The 21,589-nt window shown below is 40.1% G+C and overlaps 1 protein-coding gene across 24 annotated transcripts in view; it reads left to right on the top strand.

Moving 5' to 3' along the window:
• Positions 1 to 17,426, top strand: part of LOC121428500 (deleted in malignant brain tumors 1 protein-like) — a 34,504-nt gene extending 17,078 nt beyond the window's left edge. The window contains exons 6-29 of one of the 24 annotated variants that reach the window (XM_041625134.1): positions 42 to 362; positions 611 to 931; positions 2,070 to 2,390; positions 2,627 to 2,947; positions 3,188 to 3,508; positions 3,758 to 4,078; positions 5,248 to 5,568; positions 5,848 to 6,168; positions 6,409 to 6,729; positions 7,025 to 7,345; positions 7,600 to 7,920; positions 8,311 to 8,631; positions 8,870 to 9,190; positions 9,483 to 9,803; positions 10,061 to 10,381; positions 10,616 to 10,936; positions 11,313 to 11,633; positions 11,873 to 12,193; positions 12,490 to 12,810; positions 13,050 to 13,370; positions 13,661 to 13,981; positions 14,203 to 14,523; positions 15,155 to 15,475; positions 17,121 to 17,426. In XM_041625134.1, coding sequence (XP_041481068.1) covers positions 42 to 362; positions 611 to 931; positions 2,070 to 2,390; positions 2,627 to 2,947; positions 3,188 to 3,508; positions 3,758 to 4,078; positions 5,248 to 5,568; positions 5,848 to 6,168; positions 6,409 to 6,729; positions 7,025 to 7,345; positions 7,600 to 7,920; positions 8,311 to 8,631; positions 8,870 to 9,190; positions 9,483 to 9,803; positions 10,061 to 10,381; positions 10,616 to 10,936; positions 11,313 to 11,633; positions 11,873 to 12,193; positions 12,490 to 12,810; positions 13,050 to 13,370; positions 13,661 to 13,981; positions 14,203 to 14,523; positions 15,155 to 15,475; positions 17,121 to 17,425 — 7,688 coding nt within the window. In that variant the 3' untranslated portion in view covers position 17,426. The remainder of the gene's footprint in view (positions 1 to 41; positions 363 to 610; positions 932 to 2,069; positions 2,391 to 2,626; positions 2,948 to 3,187; positions 3,509 to 3,757; positions 4,079 to 5,247; positions 5,569 to 5,847; positions 6,169 to 6,408; positions 6,730 to 7,024; positions 7,346 to 7,599; positions 7,921 to 8,310; positions 8,632 to 8,869; positions 9,191 to 9,482; positions 9,804 to 10,060; positions 10,382 to 10,615; positions 10,937 to 11,312; positions 11,634 to 11,872; positions 12,194 to 12,489; positions 12,811 to 13,049; positions 13,371 to 13,660; positions 13,982 to 14,202; positions 14,524 to 15,154; positions 15,476 to 17,120) is intronic. The other 23 variants (XM_041625144.1, XM_041625135.1, XM_041625138.1 and 20 more) reach the window with 23 other exon arrangements.
• The last annotated feature ends 4,163 nt before the right edge of the window (positions 17,427 to 21,589 follow it).

The following is a 21,589-nucleotide window of genomic DNA, read 5'->3' as shown; positions in this document are numbered from 1 at the left end:
TCTTTAACATAAGTGAAATTCATATTTTTGTATAATTTCAGATGGTGAAATTCGCCTCGTAGGAGGCACTTCCGATTCAGAAGGTCGCGTGGAGGTCAGTTACAATGGAGAATGGGGAACTGTTTGCGATGATCTTTGGGATACGACGGATGCCAACGTGGTCTGCCGATCTCTTGGATTTGCTGGTGCTCTTGAAGCTGTGCCATCGGCTGGATTCGGTCAAGGAACTGGCACCATTGTTCTTGATGATGTCAATTGTTCTGGAGACGAATCGAGCCTCTTTGAATGCGCGAATCGTGGTCTTGGGGTCAACAACTGTGGCCATTCAGAAGATGCCGGAGTTCGTTGTCAAGTACTTGAAGGTTTGTCGCATATATCTGCTTATAATGAATTGCTTCATTTTGCTGACACACTTGCAACAAAACCAGGATAAGAAAACGGAAATGAACGACCAATTATTGGTGTACAAGTGAATGATAATGAATTAGAAATGAAAACAAAACGAAAAGTAAAGTGAAGAGATTGTAAGCTGTGAAATGATGGATACAATTACTATGAGGAAGAATTTTGTTCTGAAGTGAAAAATCCTTATTTTTTCGTATAATTTCAGATGGTGAAATACGCCTAGTAGGAGGCGCAACCGATTCTGAAGGTCGTGTAGAGGTCAGCTACAATGGACAATGGGGAACTGTATGCGATGATAGTTGGGATACCACCGATGCCAACGTAGTCTGCCGAGCTCTCGGTTTTGTTGGTGCGCTTGAAGCTGTACCATCGGCTGGATTCGGTCAAGGCACTGGAACCATTGTCCTTGATGATGTCAATTGTTCTGGAGACGAAGCAACCCTTTTTGAATGCGCAAATCCTGGTCTTGGAGTCAACAACTGTGGCCATTCAGAAGATGCTGGTGTTCGCTGCGAAGTTCTAGAAGGTATTTTCTAATTGAGCTTTGATGCCCCACCCCATCCCCCCAAAAATAAAACCAACAAAAACTGATCCTACCTGCCATTATTGAATATTGGTTATACAAATAACAAAATCTATGCAAACCAGGTGTTCCATTAATCCGGGCGGTCTCTTTTCTCAAATAGTAGCGGAAGGCGGGGTAAGTTGTGACAGTTTTTACTTTTTGCATGTTAGAATTGATATGATTAATAATCTTGTTGAAATAAGTACCTTGCCTTGAAATTTAATTCTTCTGAAATATTTTCCACCTATATATAACTTTCTATCCCCACACTGAAAGTCATCGTGACCTTTGAAAAACACGATGTCAAATGGCTCAACTTGCCCCATATATGGGGTAAGTTTGAGCCACCTTCTGGGGTAAGTTGAGCCACAAAAACTATGTACAAAATGTATGGGGGAGAACCAGCATGTCAATTTTTTATCTAAAGTCTTTTCACTTGTTAATTCTCTTTAAATACTAACATCCTGTAAAAGGAAAAGAGCAGTCATGAAAATTTGCTCCTTTCAGCTTGCATTTCAATCGATTTTTATGGTTTGTTTGTTTTTTAAGATACATTACCATAGGAATTACCATGGCTCAACTTGCCCCATGCTGTTTGGCTCAACTTACCCCAGTCCCAACTTAGTGCGATAATTTTGTATCCACACATTTATTATGCATCCATCATATAAAAGAATATGACAAGAATGAAGATCCATTATGTTTAAAGACCTGTTGTTTATAAAGCACTTATCTATTTCACACTCTTTTTTACTTTTTTGGCTGAAATTCACATTTTTCCCTCTAAAAAACTACTTTTTGTTTCAAAGTTGGAAACAATGTGGTGGGGTTAGGGGTTATGCTATGCGTCATCAATACATTTTACCACCACAATGTCTGACTCATTCATTATTGGCGTGGGGCTGGTGGCTCAACTTGCCCCTATGCTCAACTTACCCCGCCTTCCCCTACTAAATATTGTGAGTGGTTCATGTTCACAAGAAGGGATCGTAGATTTGAAATATAACACAAATGAGAATAGAAGTCAAAGAGTTGAAATCGAAACGCCAAGAATTGTAGGTTATTTCAATCAATTTTTTTTTCATTTATTCGTATGCAGATGGTGAGGTTCGTCTAGTTGGAGGCACCACTGATTCCGAAGGTCGTGTAGAGGTCAGCTACAATGGACAATGGGGTACTGTCTGCGATGACAGTTGGGATACGACCGATGCCAACGTGGTCTGCCGATCTCTTGGATTTATTGGTGCTCTTGAAGCAGTGCCATCGGCTGGATTCGGTCAAGGCACTGGAACCATTGTCCTTGATGATGTCAATTGTTCTGGAGATGAATCGAGCCTCTTCGAATGCGAAAATCCTGGTCTTGGAGTCAATAACTGTGGCCATTCAGAAGATGCTGGTGTGCGATGCGAAGTTCTAGAAGGTATTTTCTAATCAAAAATTGGTTATACAAGTAGAAAATCTATGCAAACCAGATGCTCCATTTATCCGAGCGGTCTCTTTTCTCAAATAGTACTGAATAGTCTGAGTGGTTCATATTCACAAGAAGGGTCTGTAGATTTAAAATAAAACAAAAGAGAGAATAAGGTCAAATAGTTGAAATTGAAACGCCAAGAATTCTAGGTTATTTCAATCAAGGTTGGTTTTTTTCATATGCAGATGGTGAGGTCCGTCTAGTTGGAGGCACCTCTGATTCTGAAGGTCGTGTTGAGGTCAGTTACAACGGTGAATGGGGTACTGTTTGCGATGATCTTTGGGATACGACCGATGCAAACGTGGTCTGCCGATCTCTTGGTTTTGTTGGTGCTCTTGAAGCAGTGCCATCGGCTGGATTCGGTGAAGGAACTGGAACCATTGTTCTTGATGATGTAAATTGCCTTGGAAATGAGTCGAGCCTCTTTGAATGCGGAAATCGTGGTCTCGGTGTTAATAACTGTGGCCATTCAGAAGATGCCGGAGTTCGTTGTCAAGTACTTGAAGGTATGTTGCATCCAGTTTCCGTAAATAATAATGTGGCATATTCTTGCTCAGTTGCTTGTGATAGTACCAAAATTGAAACACGGAAATGAATGACAATTTTTGATAACACACGGGAATGTTAATTATGATAAGTTGTAATGTAATATTGAAGAGGGATTATAACTTGATGAAATAAGGATAAAATTCACGTAATGAATGCTCTTTAACATAAGTGAAATTCATATTTTTGTATAATTTCAGATGGTGAAATTCGCCTCGTAGGAGGCACTTCCGATTCAGAAGGTCGCGTGGAGGTCAGTTACAATGGAGAATGGGGAACTGTTTGCGATGATCTTTGGGATACGACGGATGCCAACGTGGTCTGCCGATCTCTTGGATTTGCTGGTGCTCTTGAAGCTGTGCCATCGGCTGGATTCGGTCAAGGAACTGGCACCATTGTTCTTGATGATGTTAATTGTTCTGGAGACGAATCGAGCCTCTTTGAATGCGCGAATCGTGGTCTTGGGGTCAACAACTGTGGCCATTCAGAAGATGCTGGAGTTCGTTGTCAAGTACTTGAAGGTTTGTCGCATATATCTGCTTATAACGAATTGCTTAATTTTGCTGACACACTTGCAACAAAACCAGGATAAGAAAACGGAAATGAACGACCAATTATTGGTGTACAAGTGAATGATAATGAATTAGAAACGAAAACAAAACGAAAAGTAAAGTGAAGAGATTGTAAGCTGTGAAATGATGGATACAATTACTATGAGGAAGAATTTTGTTCTGAAGTGAAAAATCCTTTTTTTTCCCGTATAATTTCAGATGGTGAAATACGCCTAGTAGGAGGCGCAACCGATTCTGAAGGTCGTGTAGAGGTCAGCTACAATGGACAATGGGGAACTGTATGCGATGATAGTTGGGATACCACCGATGCCAACGTAGTCTGCCGAGCTCTCGGTTTTGTTGGTGCGCTTGAAGCTGTACCATCGGCTGGATTCGGTCAAGGCACTGGAACCATTGTCCTTGATGATGTCAATTGTTCTGGAGACGAAGCAACCCTTTTTGAATGCGCAAATGCTGGTCTTGGAGTCAACAACTGTGGCCATTCAGAAGATGCTGGTGTTCGCTGCGAAGTTCTAGAAGGTATTTTCTAATTGAGCTTTGATGCCCCACCCCATCCCCCCAAAAATAAAACCAACAAAAACTGATCCTACCTGCCATTATTGAATATTGGTTATACAAATAACAAAATCTATGCAAACCAGGTGTTCCATTAATCCGGGCGGTCTCTTTTCTCAAATAGTAGCGGAAGGCGGGGTAAGTTGTGACAGTTTTTACTTTTTGCATGTTAGAATTGATATGATTAATAATCTTGTTGAAATAAGTACCTTGCCTTGAAATTTAATTCTTCTGAAATATTTTCCACCTATATATAACTTTCTATCCCCACACTGAAAGTCATCGTGACCTTTGAAAAACACGATGTCAAATGGCTCAACTTGCCCCATATATGGGGTAAGTTTGAGCCACCTTCTGGGGTAAGTTGAGCCACAAAAACTATGTACAAAATGTATGGGGGAGAACCAGCATGTCAATTTTTTATCTAAAGTCTTTTCACTTGTTAATTCTCTTTAAATACTAACATCCTGTAAAAGGAAAAGAGCAGTCATGAAAATTTGCTCCTTTCAGCTTGCATTTCAATCGATTTTTATGGTTTGTTTGTTTTTTAAGATACATTACCATAGGAATTACCATGGCTCAACTTGCCCCATGCTGTTTGGCTCAACTTACCCCAGTCCCAACTTAGTGCGATAATTTTGTATCCACACATTTATTATGCATCCATCATATAAAAGAATATGACAAGAATGAAGATCCATACCTGGACTAATAATGTTATCATGTCTTTATTATATTTAAAGACGTGTTGTTTATAAAGCACTTATCTATTTCACACTCTTTTTTACTTTTTTGGCTGAAATTCATATTTTTCCCTCTAAAAAACTACTTTTTGTTTCAAAGTTGGAAACAATGTGGTGGGGTTAGGGGTTATGCTATGCGTCATCAATACATTTTACCACCACAATGTCTGACTCATTCATTATTGGCGTGGGGCTGGTGGCTCAACTTGCCCCTATGCTCAACTTACCCCGCCTTCCCCTACTAAATATTGTGAGTGGTTCATGTTCACAAGAAGGGATCGTAGATTTGAAATAAAACACAAATGAGAATAGAAGTCAAAGAGTTGAAATCGAAACGCCAAGAATTGTAGGTTATTTCAATCAATTTTTTTTTCATTTATTCGTATGCAGATGGTGAGGTTCGTCTAGTTGGAGGCACCACTGATTCCGAAGGTCGTGTAGAGGTCAGCTACAATGGACAATGGGGTACTGTCTGCGATGACAGTTGGGATACGACCGATGCCAACGTGGTCTGCCGATCTCTTGGATTTATTGGTGCTCTTGAATCAGTGCCATCGGCTGGATTCGGTCAAGGCACTGGAACCATTGTCCTTGATGATGTCAATTGTTCTGGAGACGAATCGAGCCTCTTCGAATGCGAAAATCCTGGTCTTGGAGTCAATAACTGTGGTCATTCAGAAGATGCTGGTGTTCGATGCGAAGTTCTAGAAGGTATTTTCTAATCGAAAAATGGTTATACAAATAGAAAATTTATGCAAAACAGATGTTCCATTTATCCAAGCGGTCTCTTTTCTCAAATAGTACTGAATATTCTGAGTGTTTCATATTCAGAAGAAGGGTTCGTAGATTTTAAATAAAACAAAAGACAGAATAAGGTTCGTAGATTTGAAATAAAACACGAGAGAAAATGAAGTCCAAAAATGCATATGGAAACGCAAGGTATTTTTTTTTATTTAATCAAGTTTTTTTTTTCCATTTATCCATATGTAGATGGGGAGGTCCGTCTAGTTGGAGGCACCACTGATTCTGAAGGTCGTGTGGAAGTCAGCTACAATGGACAATGGGGCACTGTCTGCGATGATGAATGGGATTCAACCGATGCCAACGTGGTCTGCCGATCTCTAGGTTTTGTTGGTTCTCTTGAAGCAGTGCCATCGGCTGGATTCGGTCAAGGAACTGGCACCATTGTTCTTGATGATGTCAATTGCCTTGGGAATGAGTCGAGCCTCTTTGAATGCGGAAATCGTGGTCTCGGGGTCAATAACTGTGGCCATTCAGAAGATGCTGGAGTTCGTTGTCAGGTACTTGAAGGTATGTTGCATCCAGTTTCCGTAAATAATAATGTGGTATATTCTTGCTCAATTGCTTGTGATAGTACCAAAATTGAAACACGGAAATGAATGACATTTTTTGAAAACACACGTAAATGTTAGTTATGATAAGTTGTAATCTAATTTTTAAGAGGGATTATAACTTGATGAAGTAAGGATAAAACTCGCATAAGGAATGCTCTGCGACATAGTGAATTTCATATTTTTTGTATACTTTCAGATGGTGAAATTCGCCTTGTAGGAGGCACCTCTGATTCTGAAGGTCGTGTTGAGGTCAGTTACAACGGTGAATGGGGTACTGTTTGTGATGATCTTTGGGACACGACGGATGCCAACGTGGTCTGCCGATCTCTCGGTTTTGTTGGAGCGCTTGAAGCTGTACCATCGGCTGGATTCGGTCAAGGCACTGGAACCATTGTCCTTGATGATGTCAATTGTTCCGGAGACGAAGCAACCCTTTTTGAATGCGCAAATCCCGGTCTTGGAGTAAACAATTGTGGCCATTCAGAAGATGCTGGTGTTCGTTGCGCAGTTCTGGAAGGTATTTTCTAATCGAGTTTTGATGCCCCCCCCCCAAAAAAAAAATGAGTGTACCTGCGAATATTGAAAATTGGTTATACAAATAACAAAATCTATGCAAACCAGGTGTTCCATTAATCCTGGCGGTCTCTTTTCTCAAATAGCACTGAAAATTGTGAGTGGTTCAGGTTCACAAGAAGGGATCGTAGATTTGAAATAAAACACAAAAGAGAATAGAAGTCAAAGAGTTGAAATTGAAACGCCAAGAATTCTAGGGGATTTCAATCAAGGTTTTTTTTTCATTTATTCATATGCAGATGGTGAGGTTCGTCTAGTTGGAGGCACCACTGATTCCGAAGGTCGTGTAGAGGTCAGCTTCAATGGAGAATGGGGTACTGTCTGCGATGACGGTTGGGATACGACCGATGCCAACGTGGTCTGCCGATCTCTCGGATATGTTGGTGCTCTTGAAGCTGTGCCATCGGCTGGATTCGGTGAAGGCACTGGCACCATTGTCCTTGATGATGTGAATTGCAATGGAAATGAATCGAGCCTCTTCGAATGCGGGAATCCTGGTCTTGGAATCAACAACTGTGGTCATTCAGAAGATGCTGGAGTTCGTTGCGAAGTACTTGAAGGTATTTTCTAACTGAGATTTGACGACAACAAATTCTGGGCCTATGCTGCGAAAGTGATTAACTACTCTTAGCGGGTGTATTTTACCTAATTATTGCGGAGTATTGAGACTTGGTCATAGTCAGAAGAATGGTTCATAGATTGAAAATAAAACACTAGAGTGAAATTATTGGAAGAATGGTAATTGGATCGCTAAATATTTATAAGGTAATTTCTTTTATCGACGTTGTCATTTCTTTATTCATAAATTATGCAGATGGTGAGGTTCGTTTAGTTGGAGGCACCTCTGATTCTGAAGGTCGTGTTGAGGTCAGCTACAACGGTGAATGGGGTACTGTTTGTGATGATCTTTGGGATACGACCGATGCAAACGTGGTCTGCCGATCTCTCGGATATGTTGGTGCTCTTGAAGCTGTGCCATCGGCTGGATTCGGTCAAGGCACTGGTACCATTGTTCTTGATGACGTCAATTGTTCTGGAGACGAATCGACCCTCTTTGAATGCGCAAATGCTGGTCTTGGAGTGAACAACTGTGGCCATTCAGAAGATGCCGGAGTTCGTTGTCAAGTGCTTGAAGGTTTGTTGCATATATCTGCCTTCAATGAAGTTGCTTCAGTTTGCTTACATATACGTGCAACAATACCAGGGCTCAGTAACACAAAGATTAGCGATCAATCGCTAAATCAACTGACCAATCATTATCAATGTTACACGCGGATTAGGTTTAAAATATTGACCAGGGACCAATCAAAGCGTTTTTTTCATATTTGCAATTCAATGGAAACCTTTTGTGTTACGGAGACCAGGATAGGAAAACGAAAATAAACGAACAATTATTGATGAAAATATGAATGATAATCAATTGGAAAGAAAAAATGTGAAAGCCAAGAATGATAATTGGATAGCTAAATATTTAATGTAATTTTTTTCATCTACGTTGTCATTTCTTTATTCATAAATTATGCAGATGGTGAGATTCGGTTAGTTGGAGGCAACTCTGAATCTGAAGGTCGTGTTGAAGTCAGTTACAACGGTGAATGGGGTACTGTTTGCGATGATGAATGGGATTCAACTGATGCCAACGTGGTCTGCCGATCTCTAGGTTTTGTTGGTTCTCTTGAAGCAGTGTCATCGGCTGGATTCGGTCAAGGAACTGGCACCATTGTTCTTGATGACGTCAATTGCCTTGGGAATGAGTCGAGCCTCTTTGAATGCGGAAATCGTGGTCTCGGGGTCAATAACTGTGGCCATTCAGAAGATGCTGGAGTTCGTTGTCAGGTACTTGAAGGTATGTTGCATCCAGTTTCCGTAAATAATAATGTGGTGTATTCTTGTTCAATTGCTTGTGATAGTACCAAAATTGAAACACGGAAATGAATGACTTTTTTGAAAACACACGGGAATGTTAATTATGATAAGTTGCAATCTATTTTTAAGAGGGATTATAACTTGATGAAGTAAGGATAAAACTCGCATAAGGAATGCTCTGCGACATAGTGAATTTCATATTTTTTGTATACTTTCAGATGGTGAAATTCGCCTTGTAGGAGGCACCTCTGATTCTGAAGGTCGTGTTGAGGTCAGTTACAACGGTGAATGGGGTACTGTTTGTGATGATCTTTGGGACACGACGGATGCCAACGTGGTCTGCCGATCTCTCGGTTTTGTTGGAGCGCTTGAAGCTGTACCATCGGCTGGATTCGGTCAAGGCACTGGAACCATTGTCCTTGATGATGTCAATTGTTCCGGAGACGAAGCAACCCTTTTTGAATGCGCAAATCCTGGTCTTGGAGTAAACAATTGTGGCCATTCAGAAGATGCTGGTGTTCGTTGCGAAGTTCTAGAAGGTATTTTCTAATCGAGTTTTGATGCCCCCCCAAAAAAAAAACTGAGTGTACCTGCGAATATTGAAAATTGGTTATACAAATAACAAAATCTATGCAAACCAGGTGTTCCATTAAGCCTGGCGGTCTCTTTTCTCAAATACCAATGAAAATTGTGAGTGGTTCAGGGTCACAAGATGGGATCGTAGATTTGAAATAAAACACAAAAGAGAATAGAATTCAAAGAGTTGAAATTGAAACGCCAAGAATTCTAGGGGATTTCAATGTAGTTTTTTTTTCATTTATTCTTATGCAGATGGTGAGGTTCGTCTAGTTGGAGGCACCACTGATTCCGAAGGTCGTGTAGAGGTCAGCTTCAATGGAGAATGGGGTACTGTCTGCGATGACGGTTGGGATACGACCGATGCCAACGTGGTCTGCCGATCTCTCGGATATATTGGTGCACTTGAAGCTGTGCCATCGGCTGGATTCGGTGAAGGCACTGGCACCATTGTCCTTGATGATGTGAATTGCAATGGAAATGAATCGAGCCTCTTCGAATGCGGGAATCCTGGTCTTGGAATCAACAACTGTGGTCATTCAGAAGATGCTGGAGTTCGTTGCGAAGTACTTGAAGGTATTTTCTAACTGAGATTTGACGACAACAACAAATTCTGGGCCTATGCTGCGAAAGTGATAAACTACTCTTAGCGGGTGTATTTTCCCTAGTTATTGCGGAGTATTGAGACTTGGTCATAGTCAGAAGAATGGTTCATAGATTGAAAATAAAACACTAGAGTGAAATTATTGGAAGAATGGTAATTGGATCGCTAAGTATTTATAAGGTAATTTCTTTTATCGACGTTGTCATTTCTTTATTCATAAATTATGCAGATGGTGAGGTTCGTTTAGTTGGAGGCACCTCTGATTCTGAAGGTCGTGTTGAGGTCAGCTACAACGGTGAATGGGGTACTGTTTGTGATGATCTTTGGGATACGACCGATGCCAATGTGGTCTGCCGATCTCTCGGATATGTTGGTGCTCTTGAAGCTGTGCCATCGGCTGGATTCGGTGAAGGCACTGGCACCATTGTCCTTGATGATGTGAATTGCAATGGAAATGAATCGAGCCTCTTCGAATGCGGGAATCCTGGTCTTGGAATCAACAACTGTGGTCATTCAGAAGATGCTGGAGTTCGTTGCGAAGTACTTGAAGGTATTTTCTAACTGAGATTTGACGACAACAACAAATTCTGCGCCTATGCTGCGAAAGTGATAAACTACTCTTAGCGGGTGTATTTTCCCTAGTTATTGCGGAGTAAGAATGGTTCATAGATTGAAAATAAAACACTAGAGTGAAATTATTGGAAGAATGGTAATTGGATCGCTAGAATTTATAAGGTAATTTCTTTTATCGACGTTGTCATTTCTTTATTCATAAATTATGCAGATGGTGAGGTTCGTTTAGTTGGAGGCACCTCTGATTCTGAAGGTCGTGTTGAGGTCAGCTACAACGGTGAATGGGGTACTGTTTGTGATGATCTTTGGGATACGACCGATGCAAACGTGGTCTGCCGATCTCTCGGTTTTGCTGGTGCTCTTGAAGCTGTGCCATCGGCTGGATTCGGTCAAGGCACTGGTACCATTGTTCTTGATGACGTCAATTGTTCTGGAGACGAATCGACCCTCTTTGAATGCGCAAATGCTGGTCTTGGAGTGAACAACTGTGGCCATTCAGAAGATGCCGGAGTTCGTTGTCAAGTGCTTGAAGGTTTGTTGCATATATCTGCCTTCAATGAAGTTGCTTCAGTTTGCTTACATATACGTGCAACAATACCAGGACAGGAACACAAAGATTACCGATCAATCGCTAAATCAACTGACCAATCATTATCAACGTTACACGCGCATTAGGTTTAAAATATTGACCAGGGACCAATTAGAGCGTTTTTTTTTTCATATTTGCAATTCATCGCAAACCTTTGTGTTACAGAGCCCAGGATAGGAAAACGAAAATAAACGAACAATTATTGATGAAAATATGAATGATAATCAATTGGAAAGCCAAGAATGATAATTGGATAGCTAAATATTTAATGTAATTTTTTTCATCTACGTTGTCATTTCTTTATTCATAAATTATGCAGATGGTGAGATTCGGTTAGTTGGAGGCAACTCTGAATCTGAAGGTCGTGTTGAAGTCAGTTACAACGGTGAATGGGGTACTGTTTGCGATGATGAATGGGATTCAACTGATGCCAACGTGGTCTGCCGATCTCTAGGTTTTGTTGGTTCTCTTGAAGCAGTGTCATCGGCTGGATTCGGTCAAGGAACTGGCACCATTGTTCTTGATGACGTCAATTGCCTTGGGAATGAGTCGAGCCTCTTTGAATGCGGAAATCGTGGTCTCGGGGTCAATAACTGTGGCCATTCAGAAGATGCTGGAGTTCGTTGTCAGGTACTTGAAGGTATGTTGCATCCAGTTTCCGTAAATAATAATGTGGTGTATTCTTGTTCAATTGCTTGTGATAGTACCAAAATTGAAACACGGAAATGAATGACATTTTTTGAAAACACACGGGAATGTTAATTATGATAAGTTGCAATCTATTTTTAAGAGGGATTATAACTTGATGAAGTAAGGATAAAACTCGCATAAGGAATGCTCTGCGACATAGTGAAATTCATATTTTTTGTATACTTTCAGATGGTGAAATTCGCCTTGTAGGAGGCACCTCTGATTCTGAAGGTCGTGTTGAGGTCAGTTACAACGGTGAATGGGGTACTGTTTGTGATGATCTTTGGGACACGACGGATGCCAACGTGGTCTGCCGATCTCTCGGTTTTGTTGGAGCGCTTGAAGCTGTACCATCGGCTGGATTCGGTCAAGGCACTGGAACCATTGTCCTTGATGATGTCAATTGTTCCGGAGACGAAGCAACCCTTTTTGAATGCGCAAATCCTGGTCTTGGAGTCAACAATTGTGGCCATTCAGAAGATGCTGGTGTTCGTTGCGAAGTTCTAGAAGGTATTTTCTAATCGAGTTTTGATGCCCCCCCCCAAAAAAAAAACTGAGTGTACCTGCGAATATTGAAAATTGGTTATACAAATAACAAAATCTATGCAAACCAGGTGTTCCATTAATCCTGGCGGTCTCTTTTCTCAAATAGCAGTGAAAATTGTGAGTGGTTCAGGTTTACAAGAAGGGATCGTAGATTTGAAATAAAACACAAAAGAGAATAGAAGTCAAAGAGTTGAAATTGAAACGCCAAGAATTCTAGGGGATTTCAATCAAGGTGTTTTTTTTCATTTATTCATATGCAGATGGTGAGGTTCGTCTAGTTGGAGGCACCACTGATTCCGAAGGTCGTGTAGAGGTCAGCTACAATGGAGAATGGGGTACTGTCTGCGATGATGCATGGGATTCAACCGATGCCAACGTGGTCTGCCGATCTCTAGGTTTTGTTGGTTCTCTTGAAGCAGTGTCATCGGCTGGATTCGGTCAAGGAACTGGCACCATTGTTCTTGATGACGTCAATTGCCTTGGGAATGAGTCGAGCCTCTTTGAATGCGGAAATCGTGGTCTCGGGGTCAATAACTGTGGCCATTCAGAAGATGCTGGAGTTCGTTGTCAGGTACTTGAAGGTATGTTGCATCCAGTTTCCGTAAATAATAATGTGGTGTATTCTTGTTCAATTGCTTGTGATAGTACCAAAATTGAAACATGGAAATGAATGACATTTTTTGAAAACACACGGGAATGTTAATTATGATAAGTTGCAATCTAATTTTAAGAGGGATTATAACTTGATGAAGTAAGGATAAAACTCGCATAAGGAATGCTCTGCGACATAGTGAATTTCATATTTTTTGTATACTTTCAGATGGTGAAATTCGCCTTGTAGGAGGCACCTCTGATTCTGAAGGTCGTGTTGAGGTCAGTTACAACGGTGAATGGGGTACTGTTTGTGATGATCTTTGGGACACGACGGATGCCAACGTGGTCTGCCGATCTCTCGGTTTTGTTGGAGCGCTTGAAGCTGTACCATCGGCTGGATTCGGTCAAGGCACTGGAACCATTGTCCTTGATGATGTCAATTGTTCCGGAGACGAAGCAACCCTTTTTGAATGCGCAAATCCTGGTCTTGGAGTCAACAATTGTGGCCATTCAGAAGATGCTGGTGTTCGTTGCGAAGTTCTAGAAGGTATTTTCTAATCGAGTTTTGATCCCCCCCCAAAAAAAAAAAATGAGTGTACCTGCGAATATTGAAAATTGGTTACAAATAACAAAATCTATGCAAATCAGGTGTTCCATTAATCTTGGCGGTCTCTTCTCAAATAGCAGTGAAAATTGTGAGTGGTTCAGGTTTACAAGAAGGGATCGTAGATTTGAAATAAAACACAAAAGAGAATAGAAGTCAAAGAGTTGAAATTGAAACGCCAAGAATTCTAGGGGATTTCAATCAAGGTTTTTTTTTCATTTATTCATATGCAGATGGTGAGGTTCGTCTAGTTGGAGGCACCACTGATTCCGAAGGTCGTGTAGAGGTCAGCTTCAATGGAGAATGGGGTACTGTCTGCGATGACGGTTGGGATACGACCGATGCCAACGTGGTCTGCCGATCTCTCGGATATGTTGGTGCTCTTGAAGCTGTGCCATCGGCTGGATTCGGTGAAGGCACTGGCACCATTGTCCTTGATGATGTGAATTGCAATGGAAATGAATCGAGCCTCTTCGAATGCGGGAATCCTGGTCTTGGAATCAACAACTGTGGTCATTCAGAAGATGCTGGAGTTCGTTGCGAAGTACTTGAAGGTATTTTCTAACTGAGATTTGACGACAACAACAAATTCTGCGCCTATGCTGCGAAAGTGATAAACTACTCTTAGCGGGTGTATTTTCCCTAGTTATTGCGGAGTATTGAGACTTGGTCATAGTCAGAAGAATGGTTCATAGATTGGAAATAAAACACTAGAGTATTTATAACGTAATTTCTTTTATCGACGTTGTCATTTCTTTATTCATAAATTATGCAGATGGTGAGGTTCGTTTAGTTGGAGGCACCTCTGATTCTGAAGGTCGTGTTGAGGTCAGCTACAACGGTGAATGGGGTACTGTTTGTGATGATCTTTGGGATACGACCGATGCAAACGTGGTCTGCCGATCTCTCGGTTTTGCTGGTGCTCTTGAAGCTGTGCCATCGGCTGGATTCGGTCAAGGCACTGGTACCATTGTCCTTGATGACGTCAATTGTTCTGGAGACGAATCGACCCTCTTTGAATGCGCAAATGCTGGTCTTGGAGTGAACAACTGTGGCCATTCAGAAGATGCCGGAGTTCGTTGTCAAGTGCTTGAAGGTTTGTTGCATATATCTGCCTTCAATGAAGTTGCTTCAGTTTCCTGACATGCTTGCTGTAATACTACAAGGATAGGAAAACAGAAATGAAAGATAAATTATTGATGTACAAGTGGGTGATAATTAATAGGAAACGAAATAAATAGTGCATTATGGGTTTTGTAATATGCTTGTCCTGTTCATGAATTCAAATAATGCTTGAAATCTCGCTTTTTGGATCAGTAAGATAAGAAATTTTCAGCTTGCGCTCTGACTTGCATTGTTGGTAAAATGAAATCTTGTTCATGAATTCAAATAGAGATTCAAATGCTAAAATTCAGATCAGCTTTGCTTTGCCCATGCATTATTTGTTCTATTCTTATTCTTCATGAATTCAAACAGTGTTTGAAATACCCCCCCCCCTCTTTCAGTTCAATGCATACGAAAAATCTAATCGGCTGCTTCATTCCCACGCAATATCTACCGGAAGTTATCACTCCCGCCACCTCCCTTGTCATTCACTCCAAAATGCCTGTATTCACACCTGTCCGCGGCCTCTGTGATTTTCATTTTTGAAGAAGTCATTTCACTGCCAAACCTTTTAATGTGATTTTTTTTGTAATGGATCTGATTTTTTATTTTCCTGGAAACAGATGGCATCGTCCGACTCGTAGACGGCCTTTCGTCATCTGAAGGTCGCGTGGAGGTCAGCTACAACGGACAATGGGGAACTGTCTGCGATGACGAATGGGATATAACCGATGCCACCGTGGTCTGCCGATCTCTGGGTTTCATCGGTGCCCTTGATGCCATCCCATCGGCTGGATTCGGTGAAGGCACTGGCACCATTGTCCTTGATGACGTTAACTGTTTTGGAGACGAATCGAGCCTCTTCGAATGCTCGAATCGTGGTCTTGGAGTCCATAACTGCGGTCATGGAGAGGATGCCGGAGTTCGTTGCGAAGTGCCTCCCGGTAAATAATCCGACTTATAATAGCATGAGATTTATCTCCCAATAAAAATTATAATTAAAGTGCGCCATTATAAGGGTAGTCTTATATTAGTGAACATACTCATTTTACCACAAGAAGACTCGGTGGCTGATTCAACCGCCCCTCCCAGACATTTTCCAGCGATAAATTTGTGCGAAAATCAGACGCCCGTCTTTCTTGACCTTTTCCGTTCAAGTTACGCGCAAATTTCAGAGCAAATTTTATTGACACCGAGTTTGCGTTTCCGAAGTTAATAGGCCTATTTCATTTCATGTTAGACCAAAATTGCTCAAAAACGCTGGTACAAATCGAATGCAAATTGTGATTTCAGCCCGAATGGCGATAACTCTGAAAGGGGGTATGAAAATTATGTTCATAATCCAACCTTCTCTGATTCAGAGAAACTGTCGAAACTAGGGCTACTCTCTCAATGAGTTAAGTTCATTAACTTTTTGTCTCACCTGCGAAGCAAAGTGAGACTATAGGCGCCGCTTTTCCGACGGCGGCGGCGGCGTCAACATCAAATCTTAACCTGAGGTTAAAGTTTTGAAATGACATCATAACTTAGAAAGTATATGGACCTGGTTAATAAAACTTGGCCATAAGGTTAATCAAGTATTACTGAACATCCTATTAGAGTTTCATGTCACATGACCAAGGTCAAAGGTCATTTAGGGTCAATAAACTTAGACCATGTTGGAGGAATCAACATCGAAATCTTAACCCGAGGTTAAGTTTTTGAAATGTCATCATAACTTAGAAAATATATGGACCTAGTTCATGAAACTTGGACATAAGGTTAATCAAGTATCACTGAACATCCTACATGAGGTTCATGTCACATGACCAAGGTCAAAGGTCATTTAGGGTCAATGAACTTTGGCCAAATTGGGGATATCTGTTGATTTCCCCTCATAACTTTGAATGTTTATGGATCTGATTCATGAAACTTGGACATAATAGTAATCAAGCATCACTGAAAATTTTGTGCAAGTTTGAGGTCTCATGATTAAGGTCAAAGGTCATTTAGGGTCAATGAACTATGGCCGAATCGGGGGTATCTGTTGAATTACCATCATAACTTTGAAAGTTTATTGGTCTAGTTCATTAAACTTGGACATTGGAGTAATCAAGTATCACTGAACATCCTGTGCGCGTTTCAGGTCACATGGCCAAGGTCAAAGGTCAATGAACTTTGGCCGAATTGGGTGTATCTGTTGAATTACCATCATAACTTTGAAAGTTTATGGATCTGATTCATGAAACTTGTACATAAGAGTAATGAAGTATCACTGAACATCCTGTTCGAGTTTCAGGTCACATGATCAAGGTCAAAGGTCATGTAAGGTCAATGAACTTTGGCCATGTTGGGTTTTTTTGTTGAATAACCATCATATCTCTGTAAGTTTATTGGTCTAGTTCATAAAAAGTGGACATAAGAGTAACCATGTATCACTGAACATCTTGTGCGAGTTAGAGTAGTATTCAAAGTCAGCAATGCTGCTATATTGAACCGCGTGATGCAGGTGAGACGGCCAGAGGCATTCCACTTGTTGTATTTACCGAGTACATTTCTCATCCACTTACTCTGCATCTTATTCTTTCCATTTTGTCGGTTCAATCTTAGTTCCAGTCCGAATCGTCGGAGGTTTGGTGGAAGGAAGAGTTGAGGTGCTCTTCAACGGAGAATGGGGGACCGTGTGCGATGACCTCTGGGACGACTCTGACGCTACGGTCGTCTGCCGAATGCTTTCCCTTGGCCAGACGGGTGCTGCGCGGAGAGAAGCCTACTACGGCAAGGGCGAGGGGAGTATATTCCTCACAGCTCTTGAGTGCGACGGAAGTGAAGCGAGTCTCTTCGATTGCCCCAACGGTGGTTTAGGTAGCAACTGCATACACGCTCAGGACGCGGGCGTTCAGTGTCTGCCGTAATCAGTCAGCCGGAGTTGGTTTCAGCTGTTTGATCAGATCGGTCTTCCAAATATATTCTAATGAGATTATAAGAAAAATGTTGTTTATGGTGATGGGCCTTATTGTACAGTCATGACAATGAATCAAGAAGGGGATGTTATAATTTTGGAATATGGAAGCATGAACGATAACGAAGATCCATCCCAATATTTGGTTGATAAACTAAAAATTATGCTGCTATCAAATAAATAGGATTGAGTTGTAGCTATTGAATGGAATTGTTCGTTTAACCCTGAAAAGACTGGGGGGGGGGCTGATTCAGCCCCCCATCGACATTTTTTGCGATAAATCCGCTGCGCAAAATTTTTTGACCGCGTTGCTCGCTGACTTTTTACTTTCAAGTTTTGCGCAACTTTTGAGACTAAAATTGTGACCCCCGGGTACGCGGTTCCAAAATTACGCAACATTTCGTAAGTGCATGCAGACCCAAAATTACTCAAAAACGTGAATTTGTGTACAAATCCAATGCAAATAGTGTTCTTAGCCAAAATTCATAAATGTATCATTATTTTTCCTTTTACTGCTCAAAATCAATTAATTTTATCTTGTTTATGGTCAAAATAAAGTCCCCGACAATTTCCATGGAAAAAACAATAAAAAACAAAAAGTTGAAAAACAAAGAAATACATAAGAAATTTAGAAAACAATAGAATACATAAGAAAATAAATTTGATTTTGATTTTTTTTAAATCAATTTGATCAGATGCCTATCTAGAGTATGTGAAACAAAAATTAGCATTTCAGGGGCATTATTTTATTAATTAGAGCAAACTTATGATTTTACTCATAAATTAGCATAATTAATGAGACATGAGATTTTTTGCCGAATTTGATGTTATAGTTTTGTAGATAATGCCATGGGTAACGCGTGTGCCAATTTTCGTCGCGATCGCGCGATCAACAGCCGAGATCATAAGGGGGGGGGGGCTGAATCAGCCCCCCCCCCAGTCTTTTTAGGCGTCGAAATAGCCCAGTCTATTTAGGGTTAATCCTAAATGACAGGGCTGTTTGAGATGTATTGAGGACGGGGGGGGGGGGGGTAGTGGCCCTCCTGATCTCGCGATCGCGCCGAATGGCACGCACATTCTTTACCACATAAACTACAAGCCAGTAGAGAAAAATTCTGAAAATAATGATTTTTAAAGATTTATTAAGTGTAAAATATGCAAATTCATTCGTGGAAAACATTATTTTAACACCTACTTTCACTTTAAATTCTCGTCTTTTCTTCCCCAGATGTCATCTTTGTAATGTTATTGACAGGTCAAAAAACCCCATAATTGCAAAAACGAAATTATCACTGACCATTTAACAACTAAATTAAATCCTAAATTTCTTAAGCAGAACAATAAGAATAAAAAATAATCACCCTTTTCTGAATTTCATTTCTTCATTTCCCATAGACTTTTTACACAAAGTATAAAAATGAGCCATTTTTGGCATGACATTATCTCGTAAAAATTCATGTCGCGATTTTATACCTGTATGTCGTGAGTATGGTCTCAAAAATTGTGTGAAACTACAAATATCGCGCGAAGCATTGAAGGGGGGGGGGGCACCATGGTCCCCTTGTCTTTAGTTCAGGGTTAACATGTTATTGCCAATTTTCAGGTTGTTTTAGAAAACAGCAATTTCAGTATTCTGTGTTATCAAGTTTTGCAATAAATCGATTCTTTGTAAAAAATAACAAAAATTGTGCGTGTGTAATGTTTGTATCGTGTTTCTTCCTATGCAGGAAAGAACACAGTGTCACACAGTGTGAAGATATGTTCACACTGTGGACACCTCAACAGTGCGGATGATCACAGCGTGTTCACATTGTTGACTAAGGGAATATGTGATTCACACTGTTGAAATGCTCAAATTCAACAGTGTGGAGGTGATTTTACTTTGTTTCCACACTGCGGGACAGTGTCCTTTCCAGTAGGCAATGGTCTGATTACTACGATTACCTTTCTGGAATTTTGTTTCCTGGATGTTCGGATGTTTCCTCTTTATTGTGTTTTCCTGTCACATTCCATAAGTGTTCGAAAGGGCCGATTTTCTTACAGAGAGAAATCATTAAGTAAGACCGATTGATGAGTAAAAATACTAATTTTGATACCAACATAGATGCGTATGAACTATAATTTGACTACTAATAAGAATAACAATCATAATTATAATGCATTAATATCAATGGGAAAAAATCTGAGCCAATATCTATAAAAAGATTAAGACGTCGAAAAAGTAATGGGGATAATATGCATCCCTGTCTGCCTCCCATTCCACTATGGAACCGTTCTGTATTTTAAAAGTAATCTTTTCATATTGCTTTTTTATCACGTTAAAAAGGATTGAGAAACTTTTTGGAGGTTTGCGAAAAAAAAATCTTCACAGTGGGATCCTACATGTTGTCAATTCATGCATTGATGTATCAAGAGGTTACCCGGGAAATTTGATTTCACAAGCAGGGTCATTTCATGCTACGGGTCAATTCAAACTCTGGTCTTAACCAATTGTTTAACTTTGTGAGCAGCCGATTTCAAAAATTCTCAAACCAAGATGAAACATTTGTACAAGTGCATGTATTAGAACTAATAAACACTGAAAACAACCATTATTGAGAATGAAAAGCTAAAACTACAAGGCAAACCCCGATTTTGTAAATAGGTGTCTTATAGACGCCTAAATAGTACACATAAGTGTATGGGATAAAATTAAGATGGTGATTCCGGTCACTTTGTATTTCAATTTTTGAAGCACTAAATAATTATTTTCGAACGCAATTCTTTCTGGGCTTCATTTTTGTAACATAACACACACACAGGTGACAAGTGTGACCTTCTAGCTCAGATTTTTTAAAAGTCAAACCAATGTTAACCAATCACTTTAACCAATGGTTTGACTATGGAAAACCAAGTAAGTCGCACATCTCTAGCTTGTAGAGGTTCGATTTGTCAGCACATAAAAGATGATCAATTAATTCGTCCATAACTGGGGATGGATCACCACTAAAGCATGGGAAAACGTAGTTAACGGTTAAAGGTGAAGTCTACCTCAGAAAAATTTTGATTTGGATCCATAGAGAAAAATCAGATAAGCAAAATGCTGAAAATTTCATCAAAATCGGATGACATTTTAAAGTTTCGGTTATTTTTCCCAAATAGTTATATGCACAATTTAGTGACATGCAAATGAAAGGATAGACGATGTTCCTCACCATTTTTTTTGTTTTTTATTGTTTGAATACAATATTTCTATTTTTACAGATTTGACAATAAGGGACAAACTTGACTGAACCATAAAATGTTAAACAATGGTAATTCCACAAATTCAGGGAGAAATAAAACTTAATTTCACAGGTCAATGAGGAGAAAATTAGAATATTTCATATAATAAACTACAAAAGAAATAGTGAGCGATGTCATCAGTTCACTCATTTACATACCGACCGGGATGTCGATGTAAGTCTTTTGTGAAATTACGCAAAACTTTAAAATGTCATAACTTTCTTATTTTACATCCGATTTTGATGAAATTTTTCAGTGTTGTGTTGGATTTTTCCCTTTGTATTCAAATCAACTTTTGTTGGGGTGGACTTGTCCTTTATAACAAAATAAACCTACAATGGAGACGAAATTGTCCGATTTTAGGCTTCTCGAAATTTTTGTACAGAGTTAGACCAGAATACGAGTTATCTACCCAGTCGATCATTTCGAAGAATTCGCTCCAAACCAACAACAAAATTACGCGTAGTTTGATTTAACTAGAGCTTTTAGGAGTCACGTTTGGACTCACTCTTTATTAAAGGGGTACTCCAGGCTGAAAATGATATGAGTTGAACACAAAGGAAAATCAGATATTAAAGAAAACACAAAAGTCTGATCGAAATCAGACAAGGAATGACAAAGTTATAACATTTTGAAGATTTGCATTATTTCGGTGAAACAGTTCTTTGCATGTCTTCAGGAATATTGAATGAACAAAATGATGTCTTATCCCCAATTGTCCTTTTGTTTTATGACTTTTACCTCATGTTTTACCTTCAGGAACTAAAAAGAAATAGATCAACAACTTTTTCAATGCATGGAGATATTCACTGCTGCACCTTATTTTTTTAAAAGACACAATTCATACATGTAT

The sequence above is a fragment of the Lytechinus variegatus genome, chromosome 15 (genome assembly GCF_018143015.1).
Source record: "Lytechinus variegatus isolate NC3 chromosome 15, Lvar_3.0, whole genome shotgun sequence".
NCBI classification, from domain to species: domain Eukaryota; kingdom Metazoa; phylum Echinodermata; class Echinoidea; order Temnopleuroida; family Toxopneustidae; genus Lytechinus; species Lytechinus variegatus.
Note: the sequence above shows the minus strand (reverse complement) of the source record. Positions and strands in the feature narration are given on the sequence as shown.